The following is a 24,456-nucleotide window of genomic DNA, read 5'->3' as shown; positions in this document are numbered from 1 at the left end:
CAGTGTTCAGAAGGCAAATGAACAGACTGACTGAAAAGATTTTGAAGGATTAGGTATGGGCGATATATAGGTTCTAATAACAGTATCAGAGGGTGGATTATTAGATTAAGAGGTGGTATATGATAATCATCACAAAAAGTACAACTAACCAATTACAACAAATCTGGGAGAATACATTTTGTTTCAACTTCAGCAAAAGGGAAAACTGAAAGTGGGAACTATTTTGTGAGCTTTGCTATTTTACAGTAGCAGCAAGAGCAAATTGGGGCATTGGTTGAAAATAGATCCATATTGGACCATCCCTATGAAGGATCCATGATGGGATGATGGCTGAAAGACTTGCCAATGTGCTTTCTCTCTCTTTCGCTCTCTCATTATGCCCAAACCTACCTGGAGTCTTTACATTAACTTTATTAGTTTATTACTATTTAAAAAGTTTGTTTTGTCCACAGTAGCGGTCCTTGTGCTACTTACCTCTATCTGTTTATCTGTGCAAATTGAACAGTGAGAGAAGCATGTTTTATATTCGAGCAGCATCAGACGATGAAAGGGCTTTGATCAGTGTTTACTCCTGCAGGTGGAACACACCAGGAGCAGTGCATGTTTCATGTGTTTTAGGTCCTAATGCTGTTTAGATGCAAAGATTATGTATTGATAGAACATTTATAAATAATTATGTGCATTCATTAAAAATAAAAGTACTTCTTGTGGAAAATATCAGTGACTTGCTTTCCTCATTTGATCAGATATCATATGTGACAAACTAAATTTTTGACATTATAATATAAGTCTGGGTAATATTTTCCTTGTATTGATCATGATAATTTTCTATTGGAAATAAATCTCTCTTTTTTTTTCCTTTTTAAAAACAAATGGAATTTGTGAAATATTGATTTCATGAACATAAACAAGGCAGACCTTCAGTGGTATTTGAGATATTTTTTTTACTCCAGAGTCTGAAATCATCCAAAACACATGCTTTTACTGAGCCATGGATCTGGTTGTAGACCCCCCAAAAACAGATTTGTTGTTGACAAAACACTGAGAAGTAATTTCAAAAGTGAATGATAATTAAGTATTACAGGTTTGAGTGAACTGATCAAACAGCTGCCTCCATGTTGACCAGCACCCAATCTCTTTTAGACTGAGGAAAAGGTTGTCAAGTATGCAGAAGGGTGAGACATCTAAGAATAGATAAAAGGACGGACAGTACTCTTGGAACAGACAAAGTGTGACCAGTGTCTACTAGATTAGCCACATGTGCCTTTTTTACTATAAACATACAGAGCCCAAAAGATAATAACATACACATTGCCTTTGATGTCCTGCTGCACAGCTTAATTTTCTGTGCTTTCATATTTCCACATATGGTAATTCTCCTCTTGGCACTGGGCACTTCAAAGCTATGGACTTCCTCCTCACAATTCCTCTTGCTTGATCACCCAAGACAGAATTCTTTGCATATAGTAACTGAAACTAACTGCATAAAGGTAAACTTACACACAGAAAAATCTGATGAAAAGTTTTCTAAAACAGAAACAATTTTTAGATCGATGGGGAGAAAGAGTGCCCGGAAGAAACCCACCCATACCCACACATAAGGTTAGAAACATGCAAGCACAGCACAGAGACAAGAGTACTGGTCACTGTGCTGCCAATGAGTAGTGCATTCAAGTGCCACACTCAGCTTGTTGATGAAAAAGCATGTTGAGGTTTGTGTAAAGTTTGCTGAACAACATTTAGAACAACTGCCAAACTTTAGTCATGTCAAATGAGACCAAAACTGAACATGTTGTTTGGGGGTGAAATGATGCAGCACAGCACCCAAACTAAAAAAATGCCACATTGAGGTTTGGCAGTGAAAACATCCTAGCATGGGGCTGTTCACAAACATAAAAGAATTTCTAATGTCAGTGAAGGGAAAGATGCAACAAACACCAGGTCCAGACCTGAATCCAACAGAAAAAATTGAAAAAAAAAAAGTAATGTTTCGTATCGAACAACGGGCCAAATTCACATCAAACAAAATATATAATTTCTAAACACATGAGAGGCTTTGAAGCTTAAATTGCCAAGAAGCATTTTTTCTAGATTAGTATTGTATGCTTTTTCATTAAAAAGTCAAATACCTATTTCACATCAGTACATGTAATTGCATTATGTATACGTTGATTACTTAGACTGTAAGCAATATTTGGTGACTTTCATGTCAATAGCTTAATATGAAAAAATATACTGAGTGCTGCAAACCCCTGGACACCTTTCAGGGCATGTCCCATGGGACAAAGAATCCATCTCAAAATATTCCACAACAGACATTGTATTGTTGTTGGTAGAATAGATAAACTGTTACTCTGTGTTTGTCGTATTAACACAATTTTTAAATAAATGGCGAAAGCAGAAAATATTTGCATTTGAAAACTGTGTTATAATTGTTTCAGTCAGGTGATGAAATTAAATTACTAATCAGACACTGCTGACTTGACTGAGAGACATAAACCTACCTCAGACCTATAGGCTATTCAATCTGACAATGGAGTCTAATTGTGTCTATTTGGTTTATGGCCTATGTTCACTTTCAACAGCAGCTGCCAATCTCACTGGGGTGTCAGGCTGCTGCTGGCATTCACATACACGCACTTAAACACACACACATTGACCGAAAATCAATAGTGGCCCCGGTCCCCCTCCCCCTCCACATGCTCCAGCACAAGGATACAACACCATGGGGAGATTTATGCACACGAACTGTTGCGTAGGTAAAGTCATCTCATTATTCCTCTGCCATTGTCCATTGTGTACTAGATAGCCCACTGTAAAGGGTAGATTTGTGGACATGTTACATATGGACTACAGCGCACTGTCCGGGAAAGAGCAGGCTATTTCATCCCATTTAGGCCTACACTAACAAGACCTGACATCATTTAATAGCCACACTCATTGACACGGGGGTATACCTGGAGTACGAGTATACAATAACAACCACTCACGTGCAATTTAAGTCTCTATGTCCCTATGGCTCTACGATCGCTAATCTCCAATAAATGGTGCCACATGTCTGACATTTGAAGCTCACAATCAGATGCGCATTGAAACTTGTCAATCAATTGGTTGTAACAAGTCTGAACGTGCAATAGGGCTGTTCTGCACTCACCGATATGAGGTTTGTTTTCTGAATGCAAGTCCCCTCAGTTTTTCCTCCAGACTCTCTTGCTCCATGTCGGGCAGGCTACTGAACGTGTCGCTGCAGCAGCCCCCAGCCTCTTCAGACCCGGCTCCGGATTCTGAGTCGCCCCCGTCGGCCCCCATAGAAGAAAGGCGTCCGCTAAAGCCGCCTGTCGCCGAGCTGCTGTGGTCCTTCACCCGGGGGTCCATGCTGGTCTGTCCTCCTCACTCTCTCGCCCCGCGCTGGACCCCCTCTGATCCCGCTGGTAGGAGAACACAGGTGCTGATAGCAGAGGGTACCTGTCGCATGGAGGAGGGGTGGAGGGGAAAATAAACACAGAAGCTGGGATGTAAAGCGGATTGTCCGTAATTTTTGACCATTGACCGCTGTGTGCGGCTGCCAGGTACGACGCGGTACCCGCCTGGGCAGCAGACTGATCTGCACTACGAGCCTGATAGCGCGGTGTCAAGTGTGCGTGGGTACACAGGAAGTCTAAATGCCCTTTCATCCACAATAAAAGCAGATTTTATGGGGAATAGTTTCACTTTCCGCCTGCACTGTACATGTCTATTGCGGCGGTGTTAAAAAACCTGCTCGTAGTACACTCACTCACCATAGACAGTACCGTACCCACTGTAGCTGACACTATAGCAGGATGGCTAATTAGCATAGCTTCAACAAGGATTGCTATATTTTAGTTTAGTCCATTGATGTCACTAACCATGTCTATCTACATGCCACACTTTTACTTCTGCAACGGAAAATTTGAATGTTATTAATTTGTTGTAGGCTACTTGACAGCATTGTCAAACGCACGGGTCTGAACACAGAACAGCATCCGCCAGGACTTGTTCCGTGTTTAACTGAACCACACAGAGACGATACAAGTCTAGGTGTTCAAACTCACTGTTTATCTTCATCTCTCACATGCATTTGGCCCAGGGGCCGAGCGGTGTGGCATTAAGGAATGTCCCTTTTTCTGCAGCATCATCAGTGGGAAAGTAGGCCACTGGCTGTGCGCACGGATGCTGTTATCACCTCACTCTCCTGCTATAATCATATGGCTATAATTACACACTGATGTCCATGTTCTGGTGTCAATACTCTTTGGTCTACTACTATGTGCACAATAACATTTTCAGAATAATATAGCCCAAATTCCATTGCCACCACAGATAAACTGAATTACAATATAAAGCCACAATATAAAGCTCGAATAAACATTCCATGCAAAATTGTCTTTTATCCCACTTATAATGAAGCAGAAAAAATCATCAAAAACAAATAAAATCTGTTCAAATTGCAACATCAAAATGAAAAATGACTTAGTGTAGGCTACTTTATTGTGCTAACAGTCAAACACAATGCATAGCTTCAGAAATGAGGTCCCATTGTTGCTGTGAGACTGGACTGTGTTATTACACAGAGACTGCATATTGTCTTGGGGCTGTCAGAGCGATTTCCATTCCACTGATCTATTTTAAGATTATTGTTAAGCCAGGGAAAACAGAAACCCCTCTTTACGTCTGGTTAAATAATGGGTCTATAAATACATTTTAATCCAATTTAATCAAAAATGCTTTAACGTTTCCTCAGATTTAGCTCATATGCTGACCATAATTAACAATGTTCCACTTTTTGTCTGTTACATGCTCCAGACCTATTAAGAGAAAAACATATGCAAAGATATATCCATTAACACACAATTTCATGTACCACGGTGAGGTCTATTTATTGCAAGCCATAGCCTAATAACCAAAGAAGCGTTACAACATCAAATGAAAGTTAAATAAAGGATCACACACAGCCATTGGGAATATGCTTTTATACTGAAAATACTTTATTTTGAAACTGTAAAAAAGCTTTAAGTTCAGGCACAAGAAACAGCAAAATTGTGAAAAATCAAGACTTAAAGAATTAATAAAATATACATTGGCCCTTTGTTTTCTGTTGTACTGGAGCTGTGGAATGAAATATTTGATGCAAAACTCATAAATAAGTTATAGAATTATTTTGACTGATATAAATTTACTTATAATAATGTTAAGTTTAACTTGGTTTGTTAACCTCACCAAACAATGATTGGACTGGCCTCACATCACAAAAAGGCTTTGGAGCACACAAATAATAACTATAATACACTTGAAATGAAAAGTTAGGACATTGATGTGTAGGTAACTAAATGATTATGGTGATATTTAGTCATTCTAGCATCAATACAAATCCATATTTACAAAACCGTGACAATTTTGTGTAGTTTCTCTTGTATTTTCTTGGAGCTCATTTGTCACAATATGCAAATTGATTAACTTAGACAAACTAAGTTGTATTGAGGTCAATGCTGACACACCTTGAACAACATCAACATAAAATCTTTTACCACAATTTAAACAAAGTAACATCTGGCTATGTGAATTCCCATTTTTACAAGAGTCCTTATGAAAAGCCTCCAAGCATCATTATTGATACTTCACAACAAATAATAACATTATACAAAATATACAATTATATAAAAAAATGTGACACACATTTTGCTGGAATGAAATACAATTCATACTTAAAGAGCATTAATTTCTATAAATATATAGATCCTCCATGCTTTAGCACGTCAGTGTCCCCTGTAAAAGCCCCACATGCCATAATTTGTTAAATACACTCTGCAGTGGAATAAATGCTGTGTTATTATAAACAGGTCTTAAATTCATTTGCCAGCGATTCCTTAAGCCTTTCTTTTTCAGACTGTAGACAAATGAAAACATGACTTGTGTAGAAAACTATTCAGTGCAACTTACTTCAGGAATGTTGGCAACCAGTGCCACTAGCAATAGTGATGTTTTGCATCATTACAGTGTAAGAATTGTAAAAGTTCAGATGGACCTCAGTGTTCAGCAGTGACGTGAGGTTTGGGACACTGGCCCATGCTCTTAAAGGAGGAGGTCAAAGTTCATATAGTCTTGACGATGACTGAATACTCAAGATGTCTCGTTGACTGTTCGTTCCAACTCTATCACTTTGCTCCTGCTCCCATTTGACCTTGGATCCAGAGACCTAAAGAAAGTAATATGATAAGTCTTATACTTTACTTTCACTTACTTTACATTCAGACTTTGATGCTAATTACAGAATACTCATTACACATTTACCTGTGCATGTCTAAAAGTCTTTGAGTGTCATTGTTTTTATTCCTGAAAGGAGGATAGGTTTCAACCCTGTTTGGCTCTACGGCAATTTTCTGTTGCTCTGAACGACGCCATGCTGCCATAACAACAGCTGGTGTGTCCTCCCACTGGTCCGGATACTCCCCGCCCAGTCCAAGAAGGTGTGGCTGTTCATCCTCAAAAGTTGATAAAAGATTCCTCGACTTAACTAAAAAATAAAGTAAAATGTCTTGTTTCAGTCAATACAAAGAATTACATGTACTGTATATAAGCACTGTAAATGTTCTCCATGTTCACGTATGTGTGGGCAGAATGGAAAAAGTAACTCAATTTGATCAAATTATATACTGCCACTTATGTGTTTGGGAAGTACAAGAGGATATATTCTACTGTTGAAGATCATTTGTCCCTACGCACGCTACGCTAGGGGGTAATTATTGTTAACTGAATTATGACACTCCACTGGTCCTTTGAAGTAATACTTCATTAAATAACCTGTATGTGACAGGGTTCACAGGGTGCTGTGAAGAGCTGCTGAAAGTTGGTGGTAAACCTGACACAATATGCCCATGTACAGTGTCGTCCCACATACCTATGGATGTGTAGGAATCTTTGACAGCCATCTGTTTGGATGAGTGATCTGTTTCAGTGATTGTGGAGGAGGGAGTCAAACTGTTAGGGTAAAAACTCCCCAAGAACAAAGCAAAACACAGGACGACCACCTACAAAAAGAGGCAGACAAAAAGAGGTTGTGTGTTATTATAAATGGAATTATAAAAAATATAAAATTATCATAAAATTAAAAAGCGGATGTTTCCAGTTCAATAGCTGAAACCATAATAAAATGTGCTAATTAACATCGACACACACAGTCAGTATTACCATGAGGCATGAGGAGGTCTGTGTTCCAGCCACTCTACAGGATTTTGAGACTTTCCCAGCGACCACGGCCTGCAGCGCCTGCAGCTGCTGTAGCAGGGACCTGCACATGAGTGAACAGGTTAAACACAGAGACAGAGACTCGAAAAATATATAAATAATATAAATGTTAATCAATATCTTAAGAAACTACGTAATACTAAACTAGAACTAAACTAAACTGAACTGTGCAGCACAAGGCACCCTGTCCTTCATCAGTCCTTCCACCATCTTCACACAAATACAGTGTACAGAGATGCAACTGGTTCATTTGAGAAGTTTATCGTGGAGAATAAAAACAGCTGTGTTCCACTCAACTTTACTTAACACATTACATTCACTCGTTGCACACACAACACACAGCAATACTGTCCATCCATGTGTGAAAAGCAAACAGCACTATCTATGTGAAACAGCTTGAGCATTTTACATTAGAATATCCTCATGGTTATGCATGGATGCAAAACTGCAGCTGAACAGGGAGGGAGGTAGCTAATAATAAAATATAGACACATTGTATCAACTGTCATTCCTCTTCATCATGTGAGCTTTGAAATAAAATCAAATAATGCCTTAAAATAAAAAAAAATTAAAAAGCCTGAGGGGACAAGAGACATAGACTGTCAGAAGAATGTTTAATTTTTCTGTCAATGAGAAATAAAAATTGTCATCACTGCCATGTCTTAATCCACTGACCACATTGTGAGATTTTGGTAGCACTGACAACAGTCAAGCTACATAGGGGAGCAGTTACAGTTTACTAAATGTACGCTTTTCATCATTGTTGCCATAAGCGCTTATGAATAGCATAAACAATACAAAGCATTTATAGTTTTGTCTTACTTGTTGGTGCACTCCAGTGTCTCCACTTTCCTGCGCAGTTCACTGTTTTCATTGGAGCAGTTCTCCACCCTGTGGCCAAAGAGAGATGGTGCAGCATTGTGGTTTTAACATATCTCACCACAATGTACAAAATAATAATAATAAAAAAACTTACTTCTTCTCCAATGTATCCATATATTCTTTCTTCTTCCTGCGACTCTCCTGAGCTGAAATCTGAATAGTGACAATAGATAAGTCAGTACAACTCTAAATGGGATTAAAATGCTTTCTGGATAATCACTTAAATTTATGTATACCTTGTTTTTAATCTTTCTGCGGATCTTCTTAAGTGCTTTCTCCTCAGCTTTGGTCAGGGGCAGTTTGGTGGGAACAGGGTAACCTTCAGCTACCAAGGTACGACGCTCCTCCTCAGTCAATATCAGAGGCCCTGAACCTTGCAGTTTCTATAGAACAGATCCAACATTAATGAGTAAATCTAATTAACTATTAACACAAAACAGCACTATCACTCACGTGGGGTGCGGTTAGAAGAGGGGAGTTGGACAAAGAAGAATGAGCTCGTGGGGACACCTTGAGGTTGGCCTGTGATGGTGGGGGGCTAGTGGGGGAGGTGGGGCTGGAGAGGCCTGTCGGAGCATGCACAGGGCTTTGACTGCCCTCGGAGTCACTACCATGGGAACTGGGAGGAGTAGGTGGCATCTGTAGTGACTCCAGACCTAAAATTTAAACAATTAGTCTTTTAATTGCAAATACAACATTTACACATTTGTGTAATAATAGGGTAAATATGAGCTTCAGAAATTGGTACATTAGAGAACATATAAAAAAAAATAAAGGTTTAAAATAGGTTTAGTAAAACCAAGGCCACACTAAACAAACTGTTGAGATGCACATAATTAAACCAGTAGAGAACCATTGCTTTAAATTACACAACTACAAATCACCACTAGGGGTCATCTGAACACTGAACACTGAATACAATGAAAAGAAGGAAGAAGGAAGAAGGAGGGAGCTTTTGGCATACATACCTTTTGGAGAAAGATTTAGAAACTGGTCAACTTCATGTGGTTCCAGTTTTATCTGTGGGGTAATGTTCTCTTCTTTTATCTAAAATAAGATATGATAACAAAACAGTGAGATTTTAACAGAGCATAAATAATCGTTATCTCTACACTGTAATGACACTGACCTTAATGCTTTTGCCTTGACTGGGGGACTTGGGTGGGACAGGGGCTGTGGTGACTGCAGGGGGGACAGTCACTCCCTCTGTGGCCCGGGGCACTTCAGAAGAGGACAGAGACAGGGCAAGTGTGGGGAGCAGGGAGGGAGTCTCACACAGCAGGTCAATGGACTCCTCCTGCTCCATGGGCCACTCAGAATCACCATCTGACTCCCCTATGAAATAGATTAATCATAATATTACAGTTATTCTGTGGAACATTTAAAGGTGCACTATGCAACTTTTTAGAGTGAAGGTCTGCAACCTGCTTGTCTCCATGGAGATTTTCTTGCTTTGCCTTGAAATGTCCACAGTATGGTATTAAAGTTTTCAATATCCATGGAGACAAGCAGATGATTCTACCAGGCAAAGTTATAGGTTAGATCTGTGGAAAGGCAACCACCTTCACAGTAGGGATGCATGTTTTTTCTGTGAATTTTTGTAATTGGTTATAGTTGGTGGTGTGCAAAAATACAGAAATATCGATATATCTTATTGTTTGTGTGATGATACAGTATCAATATTGGGCACTGCAATATCAATATATCTCCAAGAGTATTTTTTGGTACATTTTACTAAATTATTTTGTTGCAGCGCTACAATTGTGTTGCTTGTTTAGAGGAAGGAAACTTGTTTGTAAATACAGTAAATTGCCTCGAATTGTAAGCTCACTCTATCGAGATATGTATTGTATCGGCAACTTCTTAATGATACCCAGCCCTAGGTGTAAAAGTGCTAACTTCCCAAATACAGTATTTGACTGTCTAAGTAACATTGAATTCCCTTCAAAGTATGGGTTCTATGTGCATTGTGGGTAGTTCTTCTGAGATAATGAGGTTTACAGTTGATCACTCATATGGAGCAATGGAAGAATGGGTTTCTGCTTTGCCAAAGAGATATACTAAACCGCACAAAAACTTGATCAAAGGTGCAAGAGGTATTCAGAAACAAGAACAATGAATAACTCAAATTTGGCAAAAACATCAAATAGAACCTTTATATTCGTATATGAAGTCAATGGACGGAGCTCTGCAATTCTAAAAAGACATTTTTTAAAAGGCCCCTAACCCTAGTCAAACCAAAAGAATGACTATCATTGCCAGAGCAAGTACTAATGATTTACATATTAATGAAATGTAATATCTGATTTTGGTTTGTAAAATAGATTATGCCTAACCTGCTTCACTGCCATGCTCTCCAGTCAGGTGGGACAGAGGTGACTGGGGTCTGCTGTCTCCACAAAGGGAGTAGCTGTGCTCCACTGTGATGTGAGGAGAAATTGGAGACGATGGTGACAGTTCCCCATCGTCTCCCTCCATGGCCTCCCCTCCTCCTCCTCCTCTCACCCCAGACAAGAAAGGGTCGCTAAGCAGTTGACCCAGCAAGGCATCATGGGAGAGGTCATCCAGGAGCTCCGTAAAATGCTGTAAAAGGAAAAGGAATGCTATGAGCATCTATGCAATTTGCAATGTTTAATGACACTTAACTCATCAAATTAAATTTTCCCAGTACCACCATCAGAAGTCACACACAGACAGCCTGGTAATTTAAGTCCTCAACGTGTTAACAGTAGACTGACTTTTTGGCACATTTTCTTAAGGTTACAACCCCCCACTCCTGCAGGAAAGATGTTCTAAAAGGTATTCTTAACAGGTCACTAACAAACACATTTGTAGTGGTAGCAATCATTAAAAAGTTTCCCCTTCTCCCTTTACCTTACAGTATTTGTTAACATTGTATTTATACTATCTATGTTCTATCTTTCTGTTACTTAAACATACATGTAACCCACATTAAGACAGCCTTGACTGTTATGACTAAGGGAAGTGAAAAGACTAAACTTGATATGTTGATATGACATGTGCCTCATTTCTGTCTACAATCTGCCCGTAATTACTGTAAATATTGTTTAAAACTAAAATACTCTGTTTGATGTGACAATTTCAGTCTTTTTATTATCAGCTTGTTCATATCATGTCATTATTGCTTTAAAACATTTGATTTACACAAGTCAATATGCTTTGAAAATTGTTAAATTGGTAAACTCTGTGACATTTCATGCACGTTTACAAAAATATTTAGCCTCAACCAATAGCATGGAAAGTACAACAGTACAATTAGAGTATGTGAATCATACATAAAAAGTAGAAAGGCTTATTAGGAAGGACAAAACTGAGCAATCTGTAATTACTCAATAACACATTTAAAAACAAAATTTAGACTAAACAAGGTACTTGCAGGCCAAGTTAGTGAGAGTGAAATCAAGATAATGGCAGAACTGAAAGAGGAGGAGGGTGAACCCTGAACATGTGGTTTCAATTACAAAACGTCATTTTAAGCATTTTTTTTCTCCTCACCACACACTGTTATAAAATAACTTTGTCACTCCAAGAGGGAAAGGCCATAAAAGGCAGTGCCCCAAGTCCTTAGCAGCAGTGACAGTGACAGTATACTGTGAATATATTCAAGAGGAAAAACAAATGTTTACACACTTAACCACTTCTTTTCATTTTAACAATTAGCACGTAACTGATAGCAACTGATACTTCACAGGTGACCTAAATCTGTGTACCTGTGGGCTTTGGAGCAAAGGATGGATATGACATGTGTGTGTGCTTTTGTATTTATTGGCACTAATCTATTGTATAATATATAGGTCTCTAAAATCTCTTTGAAAATGTGTTAGAACCAGAGTAATATAAATAATGCAGATCTATTCAAGAAAAAAGGCATTGTTAAACCAGAATTTGGTTTACCATGGTTACTTGTATCAGTGTTTCCATTCTCATATGTGTTAATGTAAAAACTGTGCGCTGTCCCTGTCTCATTAAAGTAAAAAATTAAAATTAAATAAAATAAAGAATATGAGCAGTGAAAAACTAATCAAATGCGCAAGTAATAGCAGTTATGGATTTGGGAGTAATAGTATGAACTATTGTCATCAAAAAGCAAAAAATATAAACAACACCGGCAAAGACATGTGAGTAACTCTTGATACAATGAACCCATGAACAGTCTATGTGTCATTAAGAAACGTGCCTGAGTGCCTACACCCCAGGCACGTTTCTTCAGAAGGGTGGTAACAGCTATTAATGAAGGCAATTGCATCAGTATTGTACCTTAAAAGGAGTGTTAGGAGGATAGTTTTTATGTGACTTTGGACTGTGGTAAGCCAAAATAGCAATATTTCATAGCTTTATAGTAATTATGCCCAAACAAGGTATTTTAAAAAAATAAATATATACATTACAAATTATAAAAAAATACAGTTTTGTGTGTCATCCGCCAACTCTATTACTTATAAATACTTATAAATAATAGACCATATTAGGATTTCTAGCACCATACAGCAGTCCCATAGTCAGTGACTAAATGAGGACATATAGGAGGATTGTGTTTATGGTAAGGCTTAGACCAAAAAAGGGAGAGGTTTTCCTGAGGGCGTCTGTACACCAAACCACACCAAAACATAGGAGTGAGGCTTTATTCACTCCCTGTCATCAGTGCTGTGGGTTGGGATGAGAAGACTGGACCGGTCGCCAGCCGGGTGTAACTCATCACACACAACAGAAAGATCTTTGTGTTCACAGCCCAACAGAGAGGTGTTATTTAGGGCCAAATGTGTAACTTGACACCCTCCATCTGAGGCACAGGACCAGAGGAACTGAGCAGAGATGGAATCTGGAAAAAACGATGGAACTGGCTCAAGAATCAAGTGGAAATAATGGAAAATGCTGCTGTGAGAACTGATTGTAATCTTTTAATTAAAGACAGGGTCGACAAGGACTGATAACGCACAATGGAAGGTTATTTCTGACCAAGACAACATTTGGTGATTAAACACTTTTCAGCATTTCAGTGTAGCTATTATAGCTGGACGATACAACAACACAAAATGATTCAAATTTTTTTACTCATATTGATTAATGCAATTTTAAAATTTTATTTAATGTTTCTTATTAAAGACAAATAGAATGGCTTTCAATTAATTTTGTGAACATAAACAATACAGACATAATTATTTTTCCTCCAAAGTATGAATTCTGCCAAACCACATTTTTACTGACTCAATTAAAATATAATTAATTAGCAGTAATTAGTAACTAGAAGTATCACTTTTTTAAAAAGTTTATGTATTGTTCTAAGCATGTTCAAAGCAAGCCCACACTAAAGTCATAATAAAATACTTCTTCAAAGCTTGAATGGACAATAAACTTAAAATGTGAAACCCTTTCAAGTAGTGCCCCTGAAAAGTTACAGATAAGTGATATATTCTGTCCGCTGCTGAAAACGTCTGAGGTCTGTAGTTAGCAGGTTTAAGTAAGGAGTGATAATGCCCCACTGTTAAGTCCTGACCAGCTGTGTCGGACACCTTTAAGCAGCCAAATTATCAGGCAGGGATGGGGCAGGAAAACGGTGTCCCTGGACAGTAATTGCTCTGTAAAATACAGCGCACCGCTGAGATCTGAAGGTAGAAAAGGAAGAAGTAAAATGTGGCGTTTATGCAACATTTTGGACCCTTAAGGAAGTCAAACCAGATGTTGAATCAATAGCAGCTGTCTCCCTAGTGTAGATTTGTACTTTACCCTATGAACATTTACTGATCACGCAGCAGGTAAATACTCCAGCTCGATAGAAGAGACTACTCAAGTGCACATTAATACAAGTCAAGATAAACAAATGACTTAGACTTTATAATGGGTTTATTTCCTCTATCTATGACAGGGCAATTTACCACCAGCACGTGTCTCAGTGACAAGATAAGCCTTTTATCTAAACAGTGAACTGTACACGTTAACTCGATTTTGATACAAAGGAAAAGATACTCAAAAACATTTTTTTTTTTTTTCAGAATGATAGTAACGAACAAAACTCTTTTTTGACAAAAGACAATTTTTATGACAAAATGTTTCCTGTTTTTAAATATTATTTTGTGATCTTATAGGCTACTAGTTTTATCATTCAACATTTAAATTGAAGAAATGCCCTGCTCCATTTCTGTAATTTTCTTTCTTTTCTTTTTTTTTCTTACATTTTTACTTTTTAAAGAGCTAGTTTTATTTAGTATTCATTATTATCTGGGTATTTTGAAAATAAATAAATAAGTATATAAATAAAATTGGGCACAGGTCGTCTTTATGGATATAGGAGTCAATCCCACTTGCAGCATACAGCAGTTCCCACTGGAATGCCAACTATGTAGCGGTTTTAGTTAGGTAAAGTGCATAAGTGAAAACTCTGAGGCAAAGTAAATAACAGAAGAAACAAAGAAAACTGTGATTATAACCTTGTTCTTATGCATGATGAACATGTTAAATAAATATGGTAATTTGCTGTCTACCAGAGTTGCCCCAAGTCTAACCACACAACAGATAAGAGTGAGAGGTACCAGCACTACACATGTTATCGCTTGTTGCTACAGCAGTGGGACTGAAAGGAGGGCGGTTTGTGCTGTGGCATTGATTTTAAGTGTCAGGATAAGACAAATCACAGGCCGTGAATGCAGGGCTCCTCAGACTCAACAGTATCTGGAGGCTGTCTGCATAAGAGGTCTTACAAATGTTTTCGTCATGAGTGGAAAGTAAATTTACTTGTGTATCATGCTTCATTAAACCACCTTAGTTCCTAACACAACCAAGCATCAGTTGTTCCATTATACAAACCTAACTCATTTAACCCATAAAAATGACACTTAGCGAATTGACTCCATAGAAAATGTCCTCATACCAAAGTGGTTTGCACAACAAAAACTGCTTGGAGCACACACCCTGACCCAAATTCTCAGACATGGATCCTGGCTGCAAAACTACCTCAAAAGCCTGTAAGGGAGAACTTATTATTGACTGATGCTTAAGTTTCACCGTAATGATCAAATGTAATGCCAAAACATAGAAATAGCCTCAAAATGTTTTCAAAGTTGAAGTGAGACCCATTAAAAGAGGTGAGATACGCTTAATGAACGTAAACAGCAGGAAGTGTGAAGAAAAACAGGGGCTGTGACTTCCCACTGAGAGTTGGTGTTGACTCTTGTGCCACAGGCCAGGATCTAAATACACATCTTAAAATGCACTTGGGCTGTTGGTGACAAAATTCACAGCATATCAATTATCAGCTTGAGTTAAATGTCCCTTCCCTTGTATGTAAATTTTCACAGTGAGTGTGTAAGTGAAGTGTTGAGTATAAGTATATGGTGTATCCAAATCAAAGTTTACTCTGGCATGTTTTGTGTTCACAGACAGAACTGGCAATGGAAAATACATCAATTCTTACAATGCTTAACCATTCCAGTAAGTTTACTCCATCGGATCCCCCGCAATGGGCCTAAAGGACAGAGGTCCACCCCCCGGACAAATACACAGACTTTCCAGTGTTGCTCATTTGGACTGATGAGTGCATACCCCCACTTTTCCAAACACAGCAAGTCTCCAGATGTTACACAATGGCTTTCCCAGACCAGTTTAAATCCACAGAACTGGCACAAATGGGCCTTTCCAATGACACAGTAATACCACTTAGAACAACATGATCTTTCAACCAAATTGAATCTTTTCACAATCTATTTGGAAACACAATATTTTAAAAAGGCCAAACAAATTATGCAAATATTTACTCATAGACTTATTTATGTCATAACTTGGAAGTTGTAAATAATGGTTAGTGAATTATTAATTAAGAGTTAGGCCTAATGCTTCTTCTTCTTGACTGTTTTAAAGATTTTGATCAATTTTGACTATAAAACAACAACTTTACTTTTTATTTCATTAATTAAAACAACTGCATATATATCAATAATGACTCTTAAGTTGTAAATGTGTGTATACTATATACAAATAAAAATAAATATTTGGTCAAGGGTTACAAACACAGCTGTCAGATGTAAGGGGGCTCTTCCACTCTCCAGCACTACCCTCATCCTCCACACAGATCGCTGCTTTGAAACTGGGTCAAAAGCAGCAGCATGAATAACTTTTTCCATCTTTCCACAGCGGCTGCGCTGACCACTCTTCAAGACTTCACTGCAAAAACACACACTGCTCCACTCCTGAACTCCCTCACCCCTGGATTTATTCCCACTTAGCACAAAAGGCTCATTTACTTTTCACCAACCAGTGTATCTTATTGTATATTCTTATAAAGCTTTCTTTGAGTTTGTTGTTAGGCAGTGAACTAAAAGTCTTATCAATCTGATGCACAGCCCAACCTTACACATATAAGCAGTATTTTTTCTTAGTTTAACTCAACTCAACAAGTTGAATGAAACACTTGAATTCTTAAAGGTCATCTGAACCTTACAACTTTGATCTGTTTTTATAGTTTAGAACAAATCTAGTAAGAGTAGTGTAAAAACTACATATAATACAAGATGCAAGCAACAGGGGAACAAAGGATTTTAGAGATGTGTGCATTTTGTAGACTATGACAACTTCAGGCTTGTTTTAGGGCTGGCTGCTTAAATTACTCAGAGGCATATAAAACCCAAACGGCCTTTAATCACAGCAGCCCACATCTCTTTATGCAGCCAGCAGCTAAGACATGGCCAGAGCACGCACAGACAGTCAGACAGTCAGACAGACAGACACAGAGTTTAAATTTAGCTTCTCCTCACAGAACCCAGGCTCCTGTGGATTCTTCATAATGATCCCCCACACTGATTACTACCTTTACAATCTTCACAAATGGCAGCCTGCAGCTCACTTGAGTCTGAGGTGACTTTCAGCATTTGGAGAAAAATTGCATCAGAGCACACTGAAGAAAAAAACATGGTTCATGTGTGGACCATTTCCCTGATTTAAATTTTTTTTGTTTTTGATTTCTATAATTCATTCCTGACTGTCAAACATTAAACATCTGTATTTAGTATCTATGCCTGAATTGTACCATGCAACATGTAGCAACCTGATGGACAGGTCTCAGTATACAAGGCTCTAATTGTTTTAAGCAGTGTTTGTCCAGAAACAATACAGAACCAGAAGATCCTGCTCCACACCTAAAATATTGACACTGTATGTTGTTCATGAATGTGAGTCAGATATAGCAGCTTAGTATGTAGTATGTAAAATTTAAGAAGATAGCTGCACTTTCACTGGTAGTAAATGGTAGTGAGAGTTACAATGCCCTGCTGTATGCTCCCCACACACTCAGCCCTGTTGCCTCGGACACAAGCAGCATTCAGACTGGCTGAGTGAGGCCTCTACGGAGCGGGATGCCCTGCTCCAACGGAGAACAGGCGCTGCACTGTAAGCACATTGAACAATCTGTTTGCCCTTGACTCCACTGGGCGTGCATACGCTGAAAGAAATAATATTGTGGTGGGATTATAGCTGGTGTCAGCTTAATAAACAAAGCAGACTCTTTATCGTCAGGTATGTTGCTCATTATCTGCAGGTATGTTGCTCATTATGTAAGCACCAGGCCAGGCGTATGTGCACACAGCCAAGGGGAAAAGGCCCAGAGCAAAGAGTTCAACATGTGCAAAGTAACAGGCTGCTCCAAAGAGTCCAAAGTAAATTTATGGCATTTCTGAGCTCAATTTTCCACATGAGTGGATAATGGTTTTACAAACCATCAATAGTAAAATATGAAATGAAAGGGCACATTTTGTCATTTCACAAAGGCTGATCTTTAAAAAAACAAAATAAAAAAAAAAACTGTTCCTTTAGTTCCACACGTCAAAAAACTAATCTAAAAACTATCCCTTTATGACGTCAGGAGAAAGTGACACAACTCCACTTTCAACGCCACACAACCTGAGGAACTTGACTGAACACTAAAGAGTCAGAGTAAAGGGAAAGGCCTGATCAAGTACTGACAATCAGCAAAGGTTACCCACAGAGAGGCTTGACATTGTTGTGAGGAATCCCATGTCAACACACCACAGGCAGAGAAAGGTCGGGACTAGAGAGGGCACAGTTAATTTGGGAGGGGGCCCAAGATTTAAACACTACAGTCTTGTTGGCCCGTGGATACACCCCCATTCTTTCACACACTAACACACATAGTATTCATGCTTTACTATATATAGTACACACTAGACTAACAACATTAACACAACCTGCTTTTCATGAATTTTGAGGAATGCAGCATACCACACTCCTTAAAAGCACCATATTAAGCTATTTTCAGATCTATTTAATAATGTTGTTTCCTCATCACAAACAGAACTGGAGTTATGTTTTGTTTCATTCACACATGATCAATACACCATCCCTGCATATTTCCTCTCTCAATCAGAAAACACTTTGTTCCACCTTGTGACGTCATGTGGTAACAGGAAGCATTCCACATGTTTTAAAACTCCATACACCTTTAGAATCATTATAATAAAAAATAATTAATAATTTCAAACCATCTCTACTAAACAAAAGATAAAATGTAGCTGCAAACTTGAAAACAATTGCTTGATGACATCACAAGGTGGAGCAGAGCATTTTGAGCTTTGGAGAGAAAGACTAATATTAAAGTATTACTCAAACATGTGTGAATGAAACAAAACCCAACTCCAGATATAGTTTTGATTAGGTAATAGCATTATAACATGGCTTAAAGTGCGCAAGAGTCAGTTTTGTGTAATATAGGACCTTTAATAATGACAGATTTGAAATTAAGGCCATTTAAATGAGACTTCATTGTGCTGCTTATATTATTCTGTGTCTGGGTTTGTACTTTTGTTATATGTAAGAGCACGCAAGCAACTTTGCTGTATCCACATTATCTCAAATGTAATTGGTTAGTATGCATCACAAAATGTATAAAAATTGAAGCCCAGTTTGAATGTTCTATAAGAAGAATTTTGGGCTTAAATTACTTTTGGATAACTTAACATTGGTGTTTCATGTAATATAATAACTTAACCCAAAAAAAAACAACAACAAAAAAACTTGTAAACGTTTGTTACACTTAGTACGTTTTGCAAACCAATTATAAATGTTGAAGTTGTGTGTGTGTAAAGGCATTTTTTGTCTATAATTACAGCTTCAAATTTAGCTTATATGACCAATGTTGGAACTTCTTGTACCACGCGTAGCCGCCCACAAAATGACCCAAAATGAATACACAGCCCTTAGAGCGGGGCAGCTGCAGTTCAACTTTTCAGCTGGTATTTGACAAGAAATGTAGCCTCAGGACCTCTTTAGTGCAAGCGTGCTCTGAAGCTTTACAAGTCTTTACCTGTCCATAGTTGTCCTTGAGGAGGCAAATGCCAAATTGTGTATGCGCTTATGTGAGCTGGTTTGACTGAGCCTGTCCTCTGTGGTGTCTGATAGTTATCCTGTGAGCCAGCTGGATTTCTCCTTGTAAACGTATCACTCCCCCATTCTCCTCTCCACACAAACACACATGTGCGCACACCAACTCACACTTGGCCGAAACTGCGGGCCTGAAAACCATATGGCTGCGGCAAATATTTCAGGTTACATAATGAATGCAAAAAGGTTTCTTCAATTACTGAAAAATGAGCTATTGGAAAATAAAATAAAACACACTGAAGGTTCTATGCTATTGCTAGTAATATTTTTATTTACCAAATGTCTGGTTTATAAAGAACCAAATACCAAGCAGTTGGACAGGTTATCATTTTAACTTTGGTTCCCGTTGAATATAGGTTTAAACTTTGTTGCAAACTTTAATATATAGTTTAGAATGAGAGCAACATCGCACAACATCACACAATCTCACAATCTCAAATAGGCTTACTGATGACAAAACCTAACATGTCAGAGATATAGGTTATATCAAATACATGTATGTATATCAAAGTATGTAGTGTTCAAGTCAAGTCTTGCACAGAGAAAATACATTGCTGAAATCTGCTGTAGGCTTACAGATGCTACCTGTTGCATCCTGGACCCCAAGTCTCAAGTTCCTAGTGGAGAGCAGGGCGCACTCCCTCTCGCAGACTATGATTACCCCTCACTGTTATGGCCCGATAATCCACGTCAAAATCTATTCAACCTGATTACTGCAAGCATATTTAGCCTAGTAACTTTACGACTTTGAGTTTGGGAGTGAAGTTTTACAGTCTACTTACGTTGGTGTAGAGCGCACTGTCTATGTCCCCGGCTTCAGACAGCTCGCTCAGGTTCCTTTCCCAATGTAAAAACGGCTCACCACTGTCCAACATCTCCATGGCAGCTCTTTTAGATGTCGTCTTGTTATGTGGATGAAATTATATCAAATACCACGAAGTTCGAAGCCCAAGGATACAAAATAATTGCCCTTAAGAGCAACAAAAACTTTTCCAGCTAGCCTGAAAAAACAAAAACGCGCGTACAAGTCGTCGTCGTGACGCAGAGCTGGTCAAAGAGAATAAGACACGTGAAAGTATAATTTGAAGATCTTGGATTGACTTGTGTTGTTATTATTGTTTGTCATCTCCTCTTTGGTTGTGGCTCCACGGACTGACTTCTTTGCTCCTCATTCCTCCTCCTTCACACCAGACATGCAGGAATTTATGGGAGGGGCCACAGCGCACGGGAAGAGAGCGAACCATGGAGCGAGCCAGCAGAAATTTAGGTCGGAAATTAAGTTTGAATGAAGGTTTTTGATCTATCAGCTCTCAGCTACTATGATACACTACATAGGCATACATGAAACAACTGTCGTACTCCACAAGAGGTAGACCTATATAACCTACCATGTTTCTATTTATTTTGTTCTATTTACCAGGACTATGCAAATGGATTACTGCAAAAATATAAAATACTGACCCGTCTCTGCAGTATTTTTGAACCATATTAAAAGTTTTATTAGAATAGAGGATGAACATGTAGGACCCGCCCATATCCTCTGCTCCACCAATCACTAACTTTCTTTTTCAAAAAACCCATTCAGAGCACTGCGAAGCTTATAACAGACAGCTCACCACACCAATGAGAAATTAGGTGAAAACTTATCTGAACCAATCAAGTTAGGCCAAGAATACCTTTAAAGAACAGTATGTTGTCTTTTAAAGACGCAGGCAGGGGAAAGACAATTTCCCCAAAACGGCACAATTTCTAGTTTGTCATTACAAAATATTTATGAATATAGTAGTCTACATATAACAAAAAATACCTCATATACTAAAACTTTATTATGAACAATTTTTAACTGCTCATAACCACTGGGAGGGAAAGAAAAAGCAATAAAATAAAGACTAGTCAGAAAATAACCTCATATTAACAAATGGTGAAAACAATATAGAACAAGGTCCTACAACAAAGATGACTTGTCCAGTCTTAGAGCCGCAATAAACAGCAGCTGTTTTTAACTTGCATTTCTAAGGCTATCGCCTGGAATACCCATTACAAAACAAAAAAAAACACTTGTAATTGTTTTCCCCAAACATTCTTTCATTGATCCAAGTCTTTCCCATATGATGGGTACAAGTGCTGGAGCCAGTACACGAGTAGGCAGAAGGCTAGTCATACAGACAAGCACTCCCTCTCATGCACATAACATATGCATGTCTTTGGATGGTGGGAGAATCTGGCATACCAAGAGGGAATCTAATTCACAGAGGACATGCAGATTCTGCTTTGTTTGTGTGGCTGCTCAAGGAGCAACCACCATACACAATTTTACATAAAACAACATTAAAGAGTATACATGGTCTTTTAGCATAATCATAGATGGCATTTAAACAATAACATGATCTTCAAATGTGTGAGTGATACAAGTTCTTTGAGATGTGCCTTCTCCATGGCACTTGGGTCCTATTTGAAGTTTCTCATTAAGCGCAAAGTCAAGTCCTGTCTCTAATGTTGTCACTGAGGAAAATAATGTTATCTGTGGAGAAAAAGAGATTCAGTTAACATTATGTATATGTCTATATGAGAAATAGAAAATAATGGTTCAGTGTAAGGGCATTTTCCAAACCTGCAATAATGGTGGTTGCCTGACGTCTGACTTGGTTTTTATCCACATACTCTCCGTAGTCAAGTTTTCCTTCAACAAGAACCCTGGACCTGTAAATAACCAAAATTTGTCAGTAACCCGTTTTATTGAACCAAGAACAATTATCATATTTTCTCAATTAAGGTAACAAAATACTGATAGCATGTGGGCAGGAATCCTACTGATATGTGATTTCTTAACCCACCACTACAATTGCAACCCTGCATCTGACAGGTTCTGATGATTCTCTAATTTCTTCCAATTTAAATAAAAGGTGTTTTCTTATATTTTTATTTGTCAAATAATAATTTCTGTGTACATTAGAGGAGTTTTGGCCCAGTGTACAAAATGATTGCTAGATAACAGTTAAATTCCTTAGGGTGATGCAAACATTAGGAACATTGCCATGTGCTGGAGTTGTCCTGTTTTTCTCACCAACACACATCTTCAGACAGCTATAAATTAGTATGGCTTTTTTGAGTGTAGAGCTTGCATATACCCCTTTTTGATGTACTGGTAGGCTACATCTCTCAAACCGGGTTTAAATACAGACACACGGTGCCAGGTTGTCTTTTGACTGATATCTCCTAAAAGAAAACAAATACATTAAAACCAGACAAAATCTACACAGCATTATAACAAAATGTGTAATCTACAAATGATAATTCACAAGCGTCTAGCAATTATTATGATACGCCACCTAGTGGGACTAAGAAAGAAATTAAAGTATTGAAATTAAAAATAATTCACTAATCTGTGTTTGTTTTTCATTGCACTGCAGTCCTCTTGTCTCACATACGTGAGGCTTAAGAACTCCCATGTGTCATGTTTACAGCATGTATGTTCACTAACATACACCACATCCAAAAGACTGATACACCAACTCACAAACAGAACTTCATAGTACTCTGTGTCAATATCAGTCTGTTTAAATCTTAATTGTCTTAATTCAGAATTAAGAATACAGCCATTTATTTATATAGCACTCAAAATACTTTACATTCAAATGCTCTACAACTGGAGATAAGCTACCACAGAAGCCACAGCAGCCTTTGGGTGGTCTAACAGAAGGAAAACTCCACATTTGCACAATCTCATACACCACACTCATGCTAGGCAGTGTGGGTGAAGTACCTTGCTTAAGGACACAACAACAGTAGCCTACAAGTTTGTCGAAGCACATCCTGTGACCTTCAAGTTGGTAGACCTGCACCCTAACCACTGAGCCACTACTGCCCCAATAATTACTGTTAAAGCAGTCTATTGTTGTAATAGTAATTACTGATTAACTATTAGGTTAAATAACTTCTTTAAATAAGTCTTAGGCTAGCTTACCTGATCCTGGGTTCATTTCTCCTTCCCCAGAGCGCCACATTTCATTGGTCGCTACTGAAAAGATTGTGACAGGGTTTCGACCTTCAACTTGTCTCATTACTGGGTCCTGCCCAACTCGGCCCAATAGCTGCACACGGTTAATTGCTGATTAAAGTGAAATCAATTATTACAATTTAGGTTAATACATAATAAAGCACACATAAATCCCATAACAAAAAAATATACTTACATCGCTCAAGAATTACGCTTGGGTCTGTGCTATTGTGCCTCAACATCTGTCTTACGATCTACAGAGACAATAATGCACCTTTTCAATAAATTACGCTTCACACCTATATCATTTTAAAAGCGATTTCCAAACCTGTGTAGTTGCTCTTCTTAACATTTTTAGGCTGAATTGATCTAAAATGTTCCAACCTAGACAAAAGCATGATTATATAAGTAAAATAATAACAATAATAATAATAAAATAAAAACTGACAAAGAGATGGTAAAATGCATAGGTGTGATTATTTTTTATCACATGGATGAAACACATCAGTGAAACTGAAGCGGCAGTCTCCCGCCACCACTCCAAAAGGAAAATATCCGGTAATCTCAGGATTTTTTTATAGGCCTTCCAATCGAAACATGAGGGTAGAACTTAAAGACGTTTGTACGTGAAAGGTTATGACAGCAGAATAAATAAAAATGTTCAAAAAATTACCAAAACTGAGGTAAGTAAAAGTTGCTTCAGTAACCCCACGCTGCTTCCGGTCCGTACTTGTAAACGGCTCGACTACCATCTAGCAAATGAAGAGTTCCTACAGTCCCCAGGTCAAGTGTGAAAAATAAATGGAAACATATCATGCTACATTTAACTGTACAATGCGGATATTTATTGTAACAGTATTGTCACGCACAGCAACAGGACATTTAAAATAATTTAATTTGCAAGAGTTATT

The 24,456-nt window shown here is 38.1% G+C and overlaps 3 protein-coding genes across 6 annotated transcripts in view; all 3 read right to left on the bottom strand.

Moving 5' to 3' along the window:
- dgki (diacylglycerol kinase, iota) overlaps positions 1-3,703 on the bottom strand; it is a 37,947-nt gene extending 34,244 nt beyond the window's left edge. For 2 of the 4 annotated variants that reach the window (XM_055153712.1, XM_055153713.1), the window contains exon 1: positions 3,155-3,700. In XM_055153712.1, the coding sequence (XP_055009687.1) occupies positions 3,155-3,375 (221 nt within the window). In that variant the 5' untranslated portion in view covers positions 3,376-3,700. Of the gene's footprint in view, positions 1-3,154 lie in introns of all 4 variants that reach the window. The other 2 variants (XM_020926232.2, XM_055153714.1) reach the window with 2 other exon arrangements.
- A 1,282-nt stretch (positions 3,704-4,985) lies between these two features.
- On the bottom strand, positions 4,986-20,881 carry creb3l2 (cAMP responsive element binding protein 3-like 2). The gene is made up of 12 exons (XM_020926606.2): positions 20,331-20,881; positions 10,482-10,728; positions 9,275-9,480; positions 9,114-9,192; positions 8,599-8,801; positions 8,382-8,528; positions 8,240-8,298; positions 8,086-8,154; positions 7,207-7,306; positions 6,917-7,046; positions 6,310-6,532; positions 4,986-6,214 (listed from the first exon to the last, which is right to left on the bottom strand). Exons 1-12 carry the CDS (start codon positions 20,427-20,429, stop codon positions 6,139-6,141), a joined length of 1,638 nt encoding a protein of 545 aa, XP_020782265.1. The 5' UTR covers positions 20,430-20,881; the 3' UTR covers positions 4,986-6,138.
- Positions 20,882-21,352: 471 nt separating this feature from the next.
- Positions 21,353-24,296, bottom strand: ssbp1 (single-stranded DNA binding protein 1). Its single transcript, XM_020926558.2, has 7 exons — positions 24,219-24,296; positions 23,874-23,929; positions 23,742-23,799; positions 23,513-23,656; positions 22,677-22,764; positions 22,160-22,248; positions 21,353-22,069 (listed from the first exon to the last, which is right to left on the bottom strand). The coding sequence occupies exons 2-7, from the start codon at positions 23,895-23,897 to the stop codon at positions 22,026-22,028; spliced, it is 447 nt and encodes a 148-aa protein (XP_020782217.1). The 5' UTR covers positions 23,898-23,929; positions 24,219-24,296; the 3' UTR covers positions 21,353-22,025.
- Between the last annotated feature and the right edge of the window lie 160 nt (positions 24,297-24,456).

Source organism: Boleophthalmus pectinirostris, unplaced genomic scaffold (genome assembly GCF_026225935.1).
Source record: "Boleophthalmus pectinirostris isolate CB_2022bp ecotype Guang Dong unplaced genomic scaffold, ASM2622593v1 HiC_scaffold_18, whole genome shotgun sequence".
In the NCBI taxonomy this organism is placed as follows: domain Eukaryota; kingdom Metazoa; phylum Chordata; class Actinopteri; order Gobiiformes; family Gobiidae; genus Boleophthalmus; species Boleophthalmus pectinirostris.
The sequence above is the reverse complement of the archived record's forward strand: the minus strand, read 5'-3'. Positions and strand labels throughout refer to the sequence as shown.

Coding starts and splice junctions, on each gene's coding strand:
- creb3l2 (XM_020926606.2), bottom strand. CDS start 20,429: ATGGAGATGTTGGACAGTGGTGAGCCGTTTTTACATTGGGAAAGGAAC. Junction 8,299..8,381: donor GCAGAAAGATTAAAAACAAG/GTATACATAAAT, acceptor GTCACTATTCAG/ATTTCAGCTCAGGAGAGTCG. Junction 8,155..8,239: donor ATGGATACATTGGAGAAGAA/GTAAGTTTTTTT, acceptor CTTTGGCCACAG/GGTGGAGAACTGCTCCAATG.
- ssbp1 (XM_020926558.2), bottom strand. CDS start 23,897: ATGTTAAGAAGAGCAACTACACAG. Junction 23,657..23,741: donor AAGCGTAATTCTTGAGCGAT/GTAAGTATATTT, acceptor CACTTTAATCAG/CAATTAACCGTGTGCAGCTA. Junction 22,070..22,159: donor GGCAACCACCATTATTGCAG/GTTTGGAAAATG, acceptor TTTTCTCCACAG/ATAACATTATTTTCCTCAGT.